Source organism: Ichthyophthirius multifiliis (genome assembly GCF_000220395.1).
Source record: "Ichthyophthirius multifiliis unplaced genomic scaffold scaff_1120509250857, whole genome shotgun sequence".
NCBI classification, from domain to species: Eukaryota; Ciliophora; class Oligohymenophorea; order Hymenostomatida; genus Ichthyophthirius; species Ichthyophthirius multifiliis.
Genome location: NW_004086432.1, coordinates 10480 through 28582, shown reverse-complemented (window position 1 = coordinate 28582; position 18103 = coordinate 10480). Strand labels below are relative to the sequence as shown.

At 23.5% G+C, this 18103-nt stretch overlaps 1 protein-coding gene across 1 annotated transcript, besides 17 other annotated features; it reads right to left on the bottom strand. All coding sequences in view use genetic code 6, as the record gives it.

Moving 5' to 3' along the window:
• Positions 1 to 475: 475 nt before the first annotated feature.
• On the bottom strand, positions 476 to 16882 carry IMG5_102960 (zinc finger lsd1 subclass family protein, putative; the record flags this gene model as incomplete). The annotated part of the gene is made up of 10 exons (XM_004035180.1): positions 476 to 1722; positions 3061 to 4299; positions 5246 to 6467; positions 6588 to 8471; positions 8519 to 8591; positions 9281 to 9392; positions 10099 to 11589; positions 12111 to 13484; positions 14419 to 14694; positions 15079 to 16882. The coding sequence occupies 10 exons, from the start codon at positions 16880 to 16882 to the stop codon at positions 476 to 478; spliced, it is 10722 nt and encodes a 3573-aa protein (XP_004035228.1).
• Positions 2746 to 2840: a microsatellite.
• Positions 2906 to 2954: a microsatellite.
• Positions 4802 to 4844: a microsatellite.
• Positions 6515 to 6566: a microsatellite.
• Positions 9620 to 9680: a microsatellite.
• Positions 11688 to 11749: a microsatellite.
• Positions 11701 to 11773: a microsatellite.
• Positions 13718 to 13761: a microsatellite.
• Positions 13731 to 13794: a microsatellite.
• Positions 13778 to 13893: a microsatellite.
• Positions 14278 to 14350: a microsatellite.
• A 9-nt stretch (positions 16883 to 16891) lies between the features above and the next one.
• Positions 16892 to 16937: a microsatellite.
• A 373-nt stretch (positions 16938 to 17310) lies between these two features.
• Positions 17311 to 17369: a microsatellite.
• A 127-nt stretch (positions 17370 to 17496) lies between these two features.
• Positions 17497 to 17555: a microsatellite.
• Positions 17556 to 17599: 44 nt separating this feature from the next.
• Positions 17600 to 17629: a microsatellite.
• A 161-nt stretch (positions 17630 to 17790) lies between these two features.
• Positions 17791 to 17834: a microsatellite.
• A 27-nt stretch (positions 17835 to 17861) lies between these two features.
• Positions 17862 to 17887: a microsatellite.
• Between the last annotated feature and the right edge of the window lie 216 nt (positions 17888 to 18103).

Below are 18103 nucleotides of genomic sequence, written 5' to 3'. Positions count from 1 at the left end.
TTTGTAGAAGAAGTACATTTTTTGCATTTTATATGGCATGGTTTACATATATTTTCTGTTTTTTCTTCATAGAAACCTTCGGGACATGCTTATAGGCAATTATTTAAATGTAAAAAATATCCACTTTCACATTATTTACATTTAATTACAAATTCTCCTGTTGTACATACAAGGCAATATTAATTGCAACTTTTACATAAACCTCTTGCTGTATCAGCGAATTATTTTTAAGGGCAATTTAATAGGCAAGAATATATTTAAATATTGCTAAGATTTATTTACGGATTTGCTTTAAAATGTCCTTTTTTACATGTAAGGCATTCATTATATTCACTTCCTGTACATGTTTCGCATGTAGAATGGCAAAAAGAACAAGTTTTAGTTGAAGAATTGGCGTATTTTTCAACTGAACATACTTATACACAGGTTTAAACATCCAAGAAGTAGTTATCTACGCATTAATTGCATTAACTAATCAAACCTCCGAAACAGGAAGTGCATTAAGGTACACATTAGGAGCACTTTCTATTAGAAATATCTGCAAAGTATCCATTTTAAGAACAACTTTTGACACATTCATTGTTATTTTACAGGAAAAATGATGACGCACACTCTTAACATTAATTCGAGTTCTATCCAGTACATAAAGTACATTAAGAATTACACATTTTACACTATTTAGTTAAATCGTCTTTATAATATCCGTCTAAGCAAGTATTTTTACAAGAATTATTTAAAAAATAGAAGCCTTAAAAGCACTCGGTACATTAAGTATCTAATTCGCCAAAACAAACAGTACAACTAGGATGACATTATATACACATTTTCCTTATTGAATCTGGAAAAAAACCATTTTAAGGGCAACTTGTGAAGCATTAATTATCTTTTAAAAATCTTCCAGCTTTACAGGAAGTGCATTTAGTGTATATTTATGTACAAGTAGCACATTAAGGATCACAGTTTGCACAAAGAGTTTCTCCTGAAACATATTGGGCTTCTGGACATGTAGAATTACAGGTAGTCTGACTTAAATAAAATCTTTTACTGCATTCAGAGCACTCAGAATAAGAAGACCCAAAACAAGCTTTGCAGTTAGAATGGCAAGGCAAACATCGTTAAGTTTAAGTGTCTGCGAAGTAGTTTAAAGGACAATATTAGACACAAATGGAATTTTAATATAAGAAATAATTGATATTGCATATAGAACATTAATTATTTGTTGCGTCTGAACATTATAGACAAGAAATATCACATGGGGAGCATATGTTATTTATATTATCTGCGAAAAAGAAGTACTTGGGCATTTTTAAACGCAGGTTTTTTCATTTAAAAATGAACCAGGGTTACATTTTGTGCATATTTTGGAAGATTCAGTACATTAAAGGCATATTAGATCACATTATTAGCACGAATTAGTAGCTACGTTGTAAAATTCATTTAAATTAAAGCAATTAGACACGCATGTGGTGTTTTATATTAAATTAAAACCAGTTTTACATTCTTGGCATTCGCTAATTGTAGGTCCAGTACATTTTTTACATGCAATATTACAAGGAATACATTCATCTCGAGTATTATCAGGATAATGTTCCAAAGGACAGACTTATATACATTAAGATTTATATAAAAAATAGCCTTTTTTGCATTATAAGCAATTATTTGGAAAAGTTATACATTGTTTACATGAGATGTTACAATTTTCACATTTCTAAGTTGATTCGTCTCCATATTTTTCGAATCCACAAGATAAAAGGCATTATGTTGAGAGTAAAAAACGAGGCTATTTACAGGAAAGGCAATTATTTCCAGTTGGACCATTACATAAGAAACATGTAGGATTACAAATAGTACATAAACGAGAAATGGTATCTTCATAAGTATCCTGAGGGCATGATTATACGCATTATTTACTGTTATATAGGAAATATAAAGCTTTACAGGATATACAATTGTCAGCATTTTAACCATTACATTCCTAAATTAAATTTCGTATTATATAAAATATAAAAATTTATAATTTTCAGAAAAATAAAAAATAATAACAAAAAAATAAGTAAAATAATATATATATGTTTTTTTTTTATTTATTAAATAAAAATAATTTAGAATAAATAAAAAATATTTTACATAACATGAGAAATCACAAGGTTTACATGTTCTATCTAAATTATCAATATAAAATCCTTAAGGACATACATTTAAACATTATTGTTAATGAAAAACATAATCTATTATTTATTTTTTTAATCAATTATATTATATATTTAGTCTTTTTACTTTCAGAGCATATTACACATTAATTAATAAGAGGTCCAGTACATTTTTTACAAGATATATTACATTTTTTACATATTAAATCTTTTGTATCTCCATAATATTAATCTGAACATGAAGAAACACATGTAGATTCATAAAGAAATGTGTTCGGTTTACATTTAGTACATTAATTAGAAAAAGCTCCTGTACATTGACTACAAGAAAAATGGCATTAAATACATTATCTTAATATTAAATCACCGTAAAAATCATTTTAAGGACATTTATTAATACATTCAAATTAAAAAAGAAAACCGTCAATACAATTAATACATTATTAATATGATGGACCAATACAATTATAACAACTACTATGACATTATGAGCATATTCTATTATCTATAAAATATCTAATAGGACACTATGAATATAATATAAAATATATATAAAATATTACAATATTTATTTAAAATAAAAAAAATGTCAAAAATATATATATATTAATAAATTAAATAATAAAAAATTTTTAAATAATTATATATATAAAAATATAAATTATAAATATTAAAATGATTTTTAAATAAATTTAAATACATAATTATATTTTATAATTTTCAATAATAAAAAATTAATTATATATTTATATAAAATATAAGAATAATAAAATTATATATAAAAATAATATACATATATATAAATATACATTTTATTTTTTTATATATTTATATTTCTAAATTTATATACACAAAAATTTATTTTTAATTATATATTTATATTATATTATTATATTTACATTTTTATCACATTTATTATTAAATAAATAAAAACCTTCTTTACATTCAATACAATCTGTATTATTTTCTCTAAAACATTAAATACATGAATCATGACATTACATACATGTATTTAACTTTAAATAATATCCTTTATTACAAGAAAAGCATTAAGAATCTAAAGAGCCAAAGCATTCTATACATTTACTACTACAATTAGTACATTATAATGTATTTTTATTAGGAAATGTTCCAATTGGACATGTCCCTTAACATATACTATTATTTTAAAGATAATTTCCTTAAGTACATTTTTTACATTAATATTCTGTACTTCCAAAACATTCCGAACACTTAAAATTACAAGGGAAACATTCTGAATTATTTAAATAATAATTTAATACACACTGCGTACAATTTTACGGGTTTCCTTCACATATTGAACAATTATTTACACATTATATGCAATTTAAAGTAATTACATCATTTAAAAAGCCATTTGGGCATGTACTTTGACATTAAGTTTTATGTAGGAAATTTCCTTTTGTGCATTATTGGCAATTATTTTCTGAAGTGCAAATTTTGCAATTTATACTGCACTTTATACACTAGTTACCATTTAAAAAATAACCTTCAGTACATTGAGTGCATTAAATTTAATTTATCCCAAAACAATCAGAACAAGCTATATCACATTAAGAACAAATAGATTTTATTGTATCAGGGAAAAAACCCTTAGGACAGACCAAAAGACACGTGTTCAGGTAAAAAAATCTACCATTAGGGCACTATAAACATTAATTATTTGCACTTCCGGTGCATGTTAGGCATTCTTAATGACAGTTTTGGCATTAGAAGTTGGTTATGTTACCAAATTTGCCTTATGTGCAAGTTAGATCGCATATATTGTTGTCGAGAAATATACCAGAAGCGCATTCTGTGCAGTTGGTATTTCCAAAACCGAAACATTTTGTACATTTAGGGTCACAATTTTGACATGTTTAATTTTAGTAATTTTTAAATTTTCCGACCGGACAGTTTTCTATGCAGGAATTTGCTTCTAAAAAATAATCATAATTACACTGGGTACATATATTAATTTATAGACAAGAAGAACATTTATAATCACATTTTTCACATGTATGAGTTGACATGTCTTGAAAATAGGCTCTAGGACATACTTATAAACAGGAATTATTATTATAAAAAAAATATCCAGAATTGCATTTAATACAAGAATCGGAAAAAACCGAAGTACAAATAGAACATCCTGGAAAGCATTTTGTGCATTAAAATTTCGTATCGTCTTTAAAATATTCAATTGGACAGTCTTATAGGCATTAATTATTGAATAAATAAAGTGGCACTTAACAACTTTGACAATTTGTGGCTAGTGGACCATTACATCTTGAACAAGAATCATAACAAAGCTAACATTTATTCTAATTTATGTCTTTGTAGTAATGAATAGGGCAGTCTGTTAAGCATTAGTAGGTTAAAGGCGATAAAAATAAACCTAAGTCGCATTCTAGACATTAAGTTGGGAGATCTCCGGTACACTTCAAGCATGAAGAATGGCATCTTTCGCAAATTTTAGGATCCATTTAGAGACCGTAAAAACCTATTTAAGGGCATTATAATTTGCATTAACCTAAATGAAGGAAATAAGGACTATCACAAATTGAACATATATCATTAATGCATTATTTGCAATTTTAAGGACAATTTAAACATTATCCATTTTTTAAATATTATCTCTTTAAAAATAAACATATATATATATATATATTTATATTTATATTTATATTTATATTTTTTTACATCAAAACATTATAAACATTCATTATTTGAATTTCCTGAGCATTTTTAACATGAAATTTCGCATTTTTTACATTGTCTTAAAACATTATCTGGGAAAAAACCTATACTAGGACATTACGAAACGCATTATTAATCTAAAAGCATTTTTCCAATTTAACATGCTGTGCAGTTATTTTCTTAAGAAACACATTTTAAACATAAATTCAAATCACATTATTTACATATACTAGAAGTTAAGTCTGCAAAAAAAGAATCAGGACATACATTTATACATCTATTATTATGTAAGAAAGTATTTTTTTGACAACTAGTACAATAAGTGCTTTATTCTGTACATAATTTGCAATTTAGGTTACATTATTCACATCTTTAAGTATTATTATTTGCAAAAGTACCATTAGGGCATACTTAGAGACAGACATACTCAAGATCATATAAGAAAAAGCCCAAAGAGCATTTCTAACATTAATTCTATAGACTTCCTGTGCATAAAAGACATGCTGAATCACATTTAGAGCATTTATTTTCAAGATAATTATTATAAAAGCCTTCTGGACAGTTATTTAAGCAAATATTTTAATATAGGAAATAATTAGATTTGCATTTAGTACAATTATCTTAAATGGAAGTACATAGCGAACATTTTTCATTACAAAGTTTACATTCATGTGTATTTTGGTCATCATAATATCCTTCAGGACATACTTGAAGACAAGTAGAATTATTCTTAAATAGAAAATATTGGTCTTTACATTATAGACATTAATCGGGATTTCCTATTTGGCATTATTTGCACAAGGAAGAACATTAAATACACTAATTTTTGTCTTAATAGTAATTTTCGGGACATTTTTAAACACATAAGTTTTGTAATAGATAATAATTTGAAATACATTAGGTACAAAAATCTCTAGAGTTACATTTTTCACATACTGAATTACATTTCTTACATGTATTATCTATTAAATCTGGGTAAAATTATATAGGACATTCTATTAGGCATGTTTTTTCAGCTAAAAAAAAACCTTGGGAGCATTAGGTGCATTCAGAAATACTACTTCCGGTACAAAGAGTGCATTTTGGGTTGCATTTTTCACATTTTTTGGATAATATATTGGCATAAAAGCCTTCTTAAACGCATTAAGAATCACAAGTTGTTGAAGAAAATTAAAGATAGAAGTTCTATGTGCATTCAGTACATTAGGATTAAGCTTTTCCAAAACAAATAGAGCAGTTTGGGTGACAGAAATTGCATTTATTTTCTAAAGAATCACCATATTAACCTTGTGGACATGTTATTTCGCATTTATTTTGATTTAAAAATAGGCCAGAGGGGCATTAGGTACAAAAATTAGCTATATTTATACATGATAAGCATTAATTAGAACATTATTAACATATTTAGTCAATAAAAAAATAACCTAAAGGACATTTTTATACGCATGTGTTGTTATAAAGGATAGTATTAATGGAACATTATTAACAATTTAAAATGTTAGTACATTAAATACAGGAAGCGGAACAACTTAGACATTAATTTAATTAAGAATCTCCATATTCTGATGAGGGGCAAAAAGGTATGCAAACATTATTAATTAAAAAATATCCATCTTTACACTAAAAATAAATATTATATGAATTTATTATATATAAGAATATAAATATATATAAATATATGTTTATATATATTTTATACACATATATTCTTATATATATATATTTATTTTATTTTATTACGCTTTAACAATTGAATTCTTATTTATTACATTTAATACAATATACATTACAAGGTGTACATTTAAAATTTTATAAATCTTCAAAAAAATACTCTTTAGGGCAATTTTGTACACAAGTATTTTCATATAAAAAGTAATTATTTATACAAGAAATGCATATGTTTTCATTTAAAATACAATCTTTACAAGGACTTTTACATATTTCACATTCATTATTATTAATATTTAAATAAGTCCCATCTTTGCAATTACTGATGCATGTATTATTAATTGTTTATAAATGAAGCCCATATATGCAACTTTTGCATTAATTGTATTCCTCTCCTGTACAATCTAGGCATGTAAAATGGCATTTTATACATACATTTTCCCAAATTTTTGTAATATGGCCTTAAGGACAACTCTAAATGCAAGTATATTCGTATAAAAAATAGTTATTATTACAAGAAGTACATTTACTTTAAGATGTACAAGTAATACATTCTAAAGGACAAGTCTGACAATAACCTTATTCATTATTATATTTACCGTTTGGGCAATTCTATAAACAATAACCTTCATCGAAAACTTTATCTATATAACAACTTTTACACAAACTTGAGTTTTGGCAAGATTTACATGTACTTAGACATTCTTAGCACTAATTATTTTCCATAAAAAAGCCTTCTTCTGGACACTAATTAACGCACTTATTTTGATATAAAACAGTGGAATTTTTACACTACAAGCATTGATTATAATTAGGACCGGAACAACTATAGCATGTTTCATGGCAGTCTTCACATTTTTAATTTAGTATATTTTTATACTCGGAAAATGTGCAATTTTATACACATTCATTATTTTTTGTCAAAAAATATGAATTATTGCATTTGATACATTCGTTTTGGGAAACTCCTGTACATTTAGAACATGAATAATGGCATTTTTCACATACATTATTAAGTATTGAATTTTCGAAAAAAGTATCCGGACACTCCTAAAGACATGTATTTTGAAATAAAAAAGTCCCTTTTTTGCAACTTAAACATGAAAAATCTTCAAAAGAAGTACATGAAAGACATTAAAAATGGCAGTTTTTACATTAGTTAGTTGATATATCAGGGTATGTATTTTATGGGCAGGTATTCGTGCATGCTTTTTGGTTTAAAAAAAGTCCTTATTAACATGAAAGGCAATAATCGGCTTATTTTTCACAAGTTTTGCATATATATGCACATTATTCGCATTTATTAGTTTAGGTGTTTTCAAAAAAGCCTTCAGGACATTATATAGAGCAAGTATTTTAGTATAAAAAATAACTTAAATTACATTCTTAACATTAATTATTTGTATTACCATCGCATTATTTGCACATATTATTGCATTTTTTACACTATGAATTCTCTAAAAAATAGCCTTCTGGGGTGCATTAAGTACACTAATTTTCAGAATCGCATTTAATACAAGGGAAAATGCATTTTTCGCAAATATTTTTTTAAGAGTTTTTGAAAAAGCCATCATAACAACTGCTTGAGCATATTTAATCTTATAAAAAAAAGCCGTTTGTGCATTCCTAACATTATGTACTAGAAGTACATTTCGAGCATTTTCTATCACATTTTATACACTTTTAATTATAAAACCATTAAAAATACCCTTCAGCACATAAAACACAATTACTTGAATCATCTTTACAGGTTTTACATTAATGATCACATTAAATACATGTATTTGTTTATTATTTGTTATAAAAGCCTTCTGGGCATTATATTAAACATGTGCTTTAAAATAAAAAGTATGTGTCTTTGCATTATTGGCATAACGTATACGAGGTACATGTAATACATTTTGTATCACATTTTTAGCATGTTTAATTTTCTAAATAATATCCATTTATACAGCCCTATATATATGATAATATTATATATTATAATTTTTTTTTTATTTTACTTCACATTAAGTTATTAATTATCCAGTGCATTTAGTACATGAAGAATCACATGGAGAGCATGTATTATTTAAACTATAAGGAAAATACCCATCAGGGCAAATTGTTAAACATTAATTATTTAATAAATATCTTCCCGAAATACATGAAAGACAACTATTCTCAGTATTTTAAGTACATGTTTTGCATACAGAATTACATAATTGGCATATTCTTACAGGAAAATCTTATTTAAATTTTCCTTATGGACATTCAATTAAGCATGTATTATTTTAGTCTAAATAGGTTCCTGTTTTGCAAGAAAGGCAGTTATTGTTACCCATATTAAAACATTTTTCACATAAAATACTACATTGAGAACATATTTTGTTTGTATTATCTTAATATGTACCATCAGGACATGTTTATATGCATTTTTTTTATGTTTAATCTAAATAATAGCCAGATATACATTCTGTACATTCATTTTATGTTAAACATTTATTACAGGTAGAATCGCATAAAATACATTTATCTTAATTTAAAAAAGTTTTAATAGGACATTAGGTAACACATTAATTAGTTAAAGTATTTAAATAAGAAGTACCTTAAGTGCATGATAAACAAAATGTTTCATTAATACAATATTAACAATATTAGGAACATTATTGACATATCATATTTATCTTATCTGCAAAATAGTAATTTAAAGGACATTATTATACACATTCCTAATTAAATAAATATAAACATAAATATGAAAATATTTTTTTACGCTATTAAACAAAAAGTAATGTTGTTAACATTTCGTGCAATTTTAAGGCGTTTAATTAGTACATTAGACGCAAGATTCATGACAAGCTTTACATTCATTATTCTAATCTGTATAAAATCCAACTAAAGGACAAGAAATTAAGCATTAATTATCATAAAAAAAATATCCTTATTTGCAAGTAAAACAAACATCATAATTAGAGCATGTTTAACATAAACTATAACAGCTTTTGCAACTTCGAGTAATTTAATCAACAAAATAAAATTAACTAGGACATTAAATTAAGCATTATCCATCTAAACTATACATATTAATATCGCAATGTAGGCAAAAATCAATTGAAGAACACTATATATATATATATATATATATATATATATATATATATATATATATATATATATTTATATTTCATAAAAAATTTTACTTATAAACATCCATTACTACATTAAATACATTAATTATTTTATAAATATTTTCTTTATTCACATGCTAAACAATCATCTTCATTTTTACCTTTACACTACAAGCATTAAGTATTACACTAACCACAAACTGCATTTAAATTATCTTCAAAATAATTTTCTATAGGACATGAACTTACACATTTTCCTTTTAATAAAAATAATCCTTTTCTACATTTTGTGCATTAGTCATTCCCTTTTTCTGTACATTATAAACATGTAGAATCGCAATCTTTACAAATTCCATTTTCAATAAAGTATCCTTCTAAAGGACATGAATCAACACAATTATTAATATACAAAATCTTTCCAGCATTACACTATGTACATTTATAAGATACTTCAATGCATTCTAAACACTCACTTGAACAGTTCTCGCATTTCCTTTTTTATTTATTAGCATATTTTCCGCTAGAACATTCCTTTATACATTATTTATTTTATAAAAAAAATCCTTAAATACACTTTAGACAAGTGTTTTGATTCAATTCACATTCTTCGCATGTATAATGGCAATTTTTGCATATATTATCTGTTTAATCACCGTAAAAATTCGGTGGACATTTATCTAAACATTATTTATTTGTTAAAAAAAAACCGGTTTTACATTCTATGCATTCATTATTGGTATTTCCTGTACACTTAGAGCAGTTTTGGTGACAGTTTTCGCATTTTTTCGTTTATAAATTTCCATATTTTCCCACAGGACAAGAAGTACTACATGTTTTGTTTTCCAAAAAGAAATTTTCATTACAAGTAAGACAATCAGAATTAGTTTAATTTATGCATTCTTTACAGTTTATGTGACACTATTCACATTTACCAAAACTAATATTCCCGTAAAATCCTTAAGGACAGTTTTATACACATTAATTATTATCATTTAAGAAATAGTTTTATATGCAAGAAATACATATATCAGAAGAAAAGCACTAAATACATTCATTTTTACACTTTTCGCATGTATTTTTTACACTGTCTCCATAAAAGCCTTAACCACAATTTAATAGACATTCTGTTTCTTTTAGGTAATATCCACTTTTACATTAAAGACATTAATTTTGTAAAAAACCAGTACACTGAGAACAATAAGAGTGGCAATTTTAACATTAATTATTATTTTTGTTTCCATATTTATTATCTGGGCAAATACTTAGGCAAGTATTTTCTTCTAAAAAGAAATCCTATTTACAAGAAATACATTAAGAATCTAATAGTCCAATGCATATTTGGCATTTAGAATTACATTTTTCGCATTTATTATTGATTTTATTGGGAAAAAAATACAATGGACAATTACTTACACACTAGAAATTAAACAGGAATTTATCAGAATTACACGAAATACAATTTTAAGATTTTTCTTAGCAGTCTTTACAATTTATATCGCATTAAGTACATTATTATAGATTTTCAAATTTTCCTATTGGGCAATGCTCTATGCAAGCTCTATCATCTAAATAAAAACCTTTGTTGCACTCTTAGCATTAATCGTAAGTCGGTCCTGTGCATTTAGAGCAGGCTAAATTGCATATTTCACATTGGTTTGTGTATATATTGGCATATTTACCAAAAGGACATGTTGATTTACATTCTTAATTATCTAAAAAGTAGCTATTTTTACATTATTGGCAGTTTGTTTATGATATACATTTTAAACAAGACGAATTACATGGAAGACATTCCATTTTTATTAAATTTGTGTAAAATTCCAATTAAGGACATATTTCTAAACAAGTATATTAAAATAAATATTTATTTTCTAAACAGGAAGTGCATTATGTAGAAGATTAATTACATGTTTTACATTTAATAGAACATTTTTCGCATGTATTACTTGGTGTAAAATATTCATCTTATAAGCAATTTGGTGCACATGTTTTTTATTATAATATATATCCTTTAATACATTAAATGCATTCATTTTAAGTTTCTCCAATACATCTAAATAAAATATATATATATATATATATATATATATATATATATATATTTATATATTTTTATTTATATATTATTATAACAATTTTTATTTATATTAAATTACTTAGAACAAGAAAAATGGCATTTTTTACATGTTTAATCTTAAGTAGATGGATAATAATTATCTAAGCATGTAACATTACATGTGTTATCTTCATTTAAAAAATAAGATTAATTACATTTCGTACAATAAGTTAATGAATTACAAGCCACACATTTTTCATCACAATACTCACATTTTTTTTAGTCGTTTTTGAATTTTCCTTCAGGACAATTAACTACACAATTATTATCATCTTTTATTTTAATATATATATTTAAATTTCTATATATATATATATATATTACCTAAAATAAGACCATCTATACATTCTATACATTAGTTTATATTACCTCCAGTACATAAAAGACATGAAGAATGACACTATTTGCATGATTTATCGCTTAAATCTTTGAATTTTCCATTTCCGCAGTCATTTACACATGAATTATTCAAAAAAAACATGTATTTGCACTTTGTGCAATTATTATTTGTAATTCCATTACATTCCAGACAATCATCATGGCATTAAGTGCATTAATTATTTTCTTAATTTGGAAAAAAGCCTTTAGGACATTAAATTAAGCATTTTTTATTATATAAAAATAAATCTCCTGTACATGTAATGCAATTATTAATTTAAGAACCATTACATTATTAACATGAAGAATGACAATTTTCACATTTTTTAGTATTTATATTACCAAAAAAACCCTAAAAGCATTTCTAAATACACATATTTCCTTACAAAAAATAATCCTCTTTTTCACATTCAATGCAATTTTTAGAATCTAAAATACATTTTTTACATAAAGGATCACATTATTCACATACAAAAGTGGTAATATCACCATAATAATTATCAGGACAATCTATTTTACATAAATTTTAGTATAAAAAAAGCCCGTCTATACATGTAAGGCAAAAATCATAATTATTGCAAGTTTTACAAGTTTTATTACATTATTGGCATTTATTAATTTTATACTATTTAAAAAAACCGTTAGGACATATACTAAAGCAATTATTTTAGTATAGAAAATATTCATTAATACATTCTGTACATTATTTATTTGAACTTCCGAAGCATTCAGAGCAATTTAAATCGCATTAAATACAGGTTGTTCCGTTCAAATAAAAGCCTTTTTAACATTCTTGACATGCATTTGCGCCTGCTGATGCACATTATTTACATTCAGGACTACATTATTCACATTTATTGTTTAATTAATTACCAAAATAACCTACTGGGCATGTCCCTAAACATTACGAAGGATTTAATATTTATAAATAATTACCGTTAGAACATTATGTACAATCTTTATTTGTTTTTTCTGTACATTTAGAACATTAAGGGTGACATAATTAACAATTTCCTGTAGAAACTAAAAAAAAACCATCAACACAAGAAGTACAATTATCAAAATTATCTACACATTTAGAACACTTAAAAAAAAAAAATTATGTAAAATAAAAATAAAAATAAAATACTTAAATATTGCATTTTTAGCATTTATTGGAAATCGAATTTACAAAAAAACCATCAGGGCAAAAATCGGTACATTAATTACTATTAAAAAGGAAAAAGCCAAACTTACAATGGCTACAATTAGTAGATAAAACTGAACATTTTTCGCATTTAGAATCACATTATTAACAACTAATGTCAATATCATTTAAAAAATATCCATCCATGCATTTAACACAAATACTAAGATTATTACACTCTAAACATGCATTAGGACATTTTTAACAAGTATTATATTGTATATTATTAAACATTCCCAAAGGACATTAGAGTATGCATTAATTATTAAATAAAAAATATTAGGATGTGCATTCAAGGCAATCATTATAATTTAATCCTTTACATTATTTACAATTATTATAACAAGGTTAACATATTTATTTATCAGGAAATTTTCCTTCTGGGCAGGATAATACACATGAATTGCTAATTTAAAAAAAAATATATAAATAAAAAAGTATAAAAATAAATAAATAAATATATGTATAAATAAAATATAATTAAATATAATTTTAATATAGTTTTAATATAATTTGAATATTATTTAAATATAATTTAAATATAATTTAAATATAATTTAAATATAATTTAAATATAATTTAATATAAAATTTTATATATATTTATTACTTATCAATATAATAATCATCTTCACAAACTTAGCAATTATTTTTATATGGTCCATTACATATTTTACATCCTTTATCACAATCTACACATTCATTATTCTTCATATCTCCAAATTATTTTAAATTACATTTTTATATGCAAGAATTTTTTTATAAAAAATAATTATTATTACATTACTAGCATATATTTTATTCTGTGCATTTTTTGCATTTAAAATTGCATTATATACATATTTATTCGGATTAATAATATCCAATTGGACATTCTTTAACACATGAATTTTAAAACATAATATAATTTTTAATACAACTTAAACAAAAAGAATTATTATTCTTACATGTTTAACAACTTTAAATTTTTATTTATATATATATATATATATATATATATATATATATATATATATATATATATATAAATATATAGATATATATATGTTTAATTTTTTTTTTTACTTATTTTCACAATTTTCACATTTTTAATTTTATATAAATCCGAATTTACCATCAGGACATATTTCCATACATTTTTTTTCGTCTAAAAAAAATGAATCCTTGCATTAAATACAATTTTCGCTATTTTATTCACATAAACTACAGTTTATATTACAACTTTTGCATTATTTAGTCTCTAAATCTTTATAAAATGCTCCCTAACATTAATCTACACAAGAATTATTCTGAAGAAAGTACCCTTAATTACATTCTAGGCAAAAGCTGGCTTAATTAACGCACTTAAAACACTTCTAATCACAACTTTTGCACTAAAATTCTTTTAAATCTGCATATTAAGAGCCTTCACAATCCACTTTACACCTCCCTTCATCCAAAAAGAGTCTATTAATACACTTAGTGCATTAATATATTTCTCCACCAGTGCATTAAAGGCAATTTATATAACAATTTTTACATTAAAAGCTATTTAAATCATTATAGAATTTTTCCGGACATTCTTAAACACAACTATTATTATTCAAAAAAAAAAGACCTTTTTAACAAAAAAGACATTAATTTTAATTTTCGCCTGTACATTCAAGACATGAAATATGGCAAGGTTTACATGTATAATTTGACGTGGCGAAATACATAGAAGGGCATTTATCAATACAACTATTTTAAATAGACAAAAATGAACCTAAATAACATTATTGGCATTTATTAGGACCTTCTCCAGTACATTCTAGACATGAAACGTGGCATTTTTCACATGTTTTTTTATATATATCTTTATATTTATCTATAGGACACGTTTCTGAGCATACATTATTGTTTAAGAAGTTGTTTAAAGCACATTATTAGCAATTAGTTGATGATATGGTACATTTTGTGCATTTTTAATCACATTATTAGCATGTATTGTCTTTTAGATCATTAAAATAATTAATAGGACATTCCTGTAGGCATGTATTATTATATAAAAAGGCGTTTTATTAGCATTTTAGGCATTAGTTGTTTGATGGACCGGTACATATGGTGCAATATTAATCACAATTTTCACATTTTAAAGTTAATTTATTAGGGAAATATAATTCTGGGCAAAGTTTATTACATTCATTTAAATTATTTAGATATGTATTAGTTTTACAAGAAACACATTAATTTTTTAACTTCCCGAAACAATTTTCACATGAAATATCACAGATTTCACAAATTCCATTTAATTAAAACTTTCCTATAGGACATTAACTTTCACAACTATTTTAATCTAAAAAATAACCAATGGAACATTCAAGGCAGTTTAGGCTTGTTTTTTCACATTTTTTGCATTTAAAATTACATGGTTTACACTTAAAATCTTTTATGTCTGCAAAATAAGAATCACTACATTCCGATAGACATACATTAATTTATAAAAATGTATTATTTTTGCATTAAGTACATTAATTATTAATATTTCCTGTACACTTAAGACAATTTGTATCACATGGTTTACATTTAAAATCATTTAAATCACCAAAATAGGAATCCGGACATGTTTATATACATTAGTTATCTATATTTAAGAAATACCCATCTATACAAGAAATGCATTGGTTACTATTTTTTCCACTACAAGATAAACACATAGCATCACATTTTTCACAAATATATATATTTTATATATCCAGTATTTTAAAAGTCTTTTCTGGACATTCTATTAGACATTTATTTTAATATAAAACATAGTTTTATACACATTATATACAAAAACTAGCCTAATCTTAACATTTTTAGCAATTTTCAATACAATCTGTACATTTAAATTCTTTTTAATCGCCGAATTATCCTTCTGGGCATATTTTAGTACACTATTTTTCCTTTGTTAAGTACATATTATTCCTACAATCTATACATGTGTCATATTGAGTACATTTATTACACATAATATTGCATTTTAAGCATCTTATTTAAAAAAAATCTACATATTCACCATCTGGGCATATACTAACGCATGAAAAATTCACTTCTCCTTTAAATAAAAACCCATTATCACATTCTTAACAAATTTCTAAAGAATTACACTAAAGGCAATTATTCATACATTTTAAACACTTAAAATTATCCCCTTTATAATATTTTTAAGGACAATCCTACACACAGCTGTTTTCTGTTGTTAAATATTTCCCATAGTTACATTCTAGACAATTATTTTATGAAGATCCTGTACATTAATTGCATGTACTATCACATTTTTCGCATTTTTTAGTATCTTTATCAGCATATTTGCCTTTAGGACATGTCTATATGCATACGTTTTCCTCTGAATATGTATTTAGGCTGCAATATAGGACACATTAGGTGTTTTATAGACTATAAGGAAAGTAGCATGATGTGCAAACTGTAGTATTTTGAGTGTCTTCAAAATGACAAGATGAACATTTAGCGTCGCAATTTTTACATATGCCTGATTATATGTATTAATGGGGCTCACAAGATTAAGATAAAAAAAGTTAAATGAAATATAAGTATATTATATATATTTTTAACATTTTTAAGTATTATGTTATTTTTTTATCCTTTATTTATTTATTTATTTTTTAGTTAAAAATTTAAAAAAATTATGTAATATATAGTTAATATTATTATTTATTTAATTTTTAAATTATTTTCTTGTGTATTTGCATATTTACAGCATTTACAATCAAAACTGAAATAACTGTAACAAAAATACAGAAATTTTCATAAATAAACAAATGAATAGTAATAGTAATTCTTTTAGTAATTATTATATTTAAATAATTTAAAAATATTTGATTAATTTTTTATTTTGAAAAAAATATTTATTATATATTATAATTAAAACAAAATAAATCATAGTATATATAAATGAATATATGATTTAATAATAATTTAGGTTTTTATTATTTTCTAGGCATATTTTTATTATTTGTATATAATACTTCAATAAAAGATATTATAAAAAATAAGTAAATTATAAAAAAAAAATTAATTTTTAAAAATATATTAATTTTAAAATAAATAAAAATAATTTGTATTCTTTTTTTAATATTATAAAAATAAAAAAATAATTCATATATTAATTTATTAACAATATTAATTAATTTTATTTTTATTAAAAAAAGAAATATTCAATATATTTTTCTTTTAAATTAAAATATAAATTAAAATTTTAAATTAAAATTTTAATTATAAAGTTTTAAAACTTTAAAATATTAATTTTACAACAAATTATAAATATTATATAATAATTTTTTTGTTTTAATTTTTTTGCTTTATTAAAATAGATCTGATTAATTTTTAATTTATTTATTTTTAAAAACAAAAAATAAACGTGAAATTATAAAATGTTTATGAAATTTTAAACAACAAAAAAAATGAATTAAAAAAGAAAAAATTTTAAAATTCTAATAATAAAAAAAAATAACTTAATATTTTTTATAAATATAAATATTTAAATTATATATATATTAAATATTAAATAAAAATATTTTATTTAAAATTAAAATAATATATATATATATATATATATATATTGTTTATTTTAATTATTAATCATATTACTATATCAGAAAAGAATTAAGCATATCTTTTTTTTATAACATTAATTAATTATAATTATTATTTTTAAAATAATTTTATATAACTATACGAAAATATATATAATATTTAATTTAATAATTTTTATATATAATTATATTATTAAATAACATTTGTAATACATTATAAGGAATATGAATATTTTATATAAA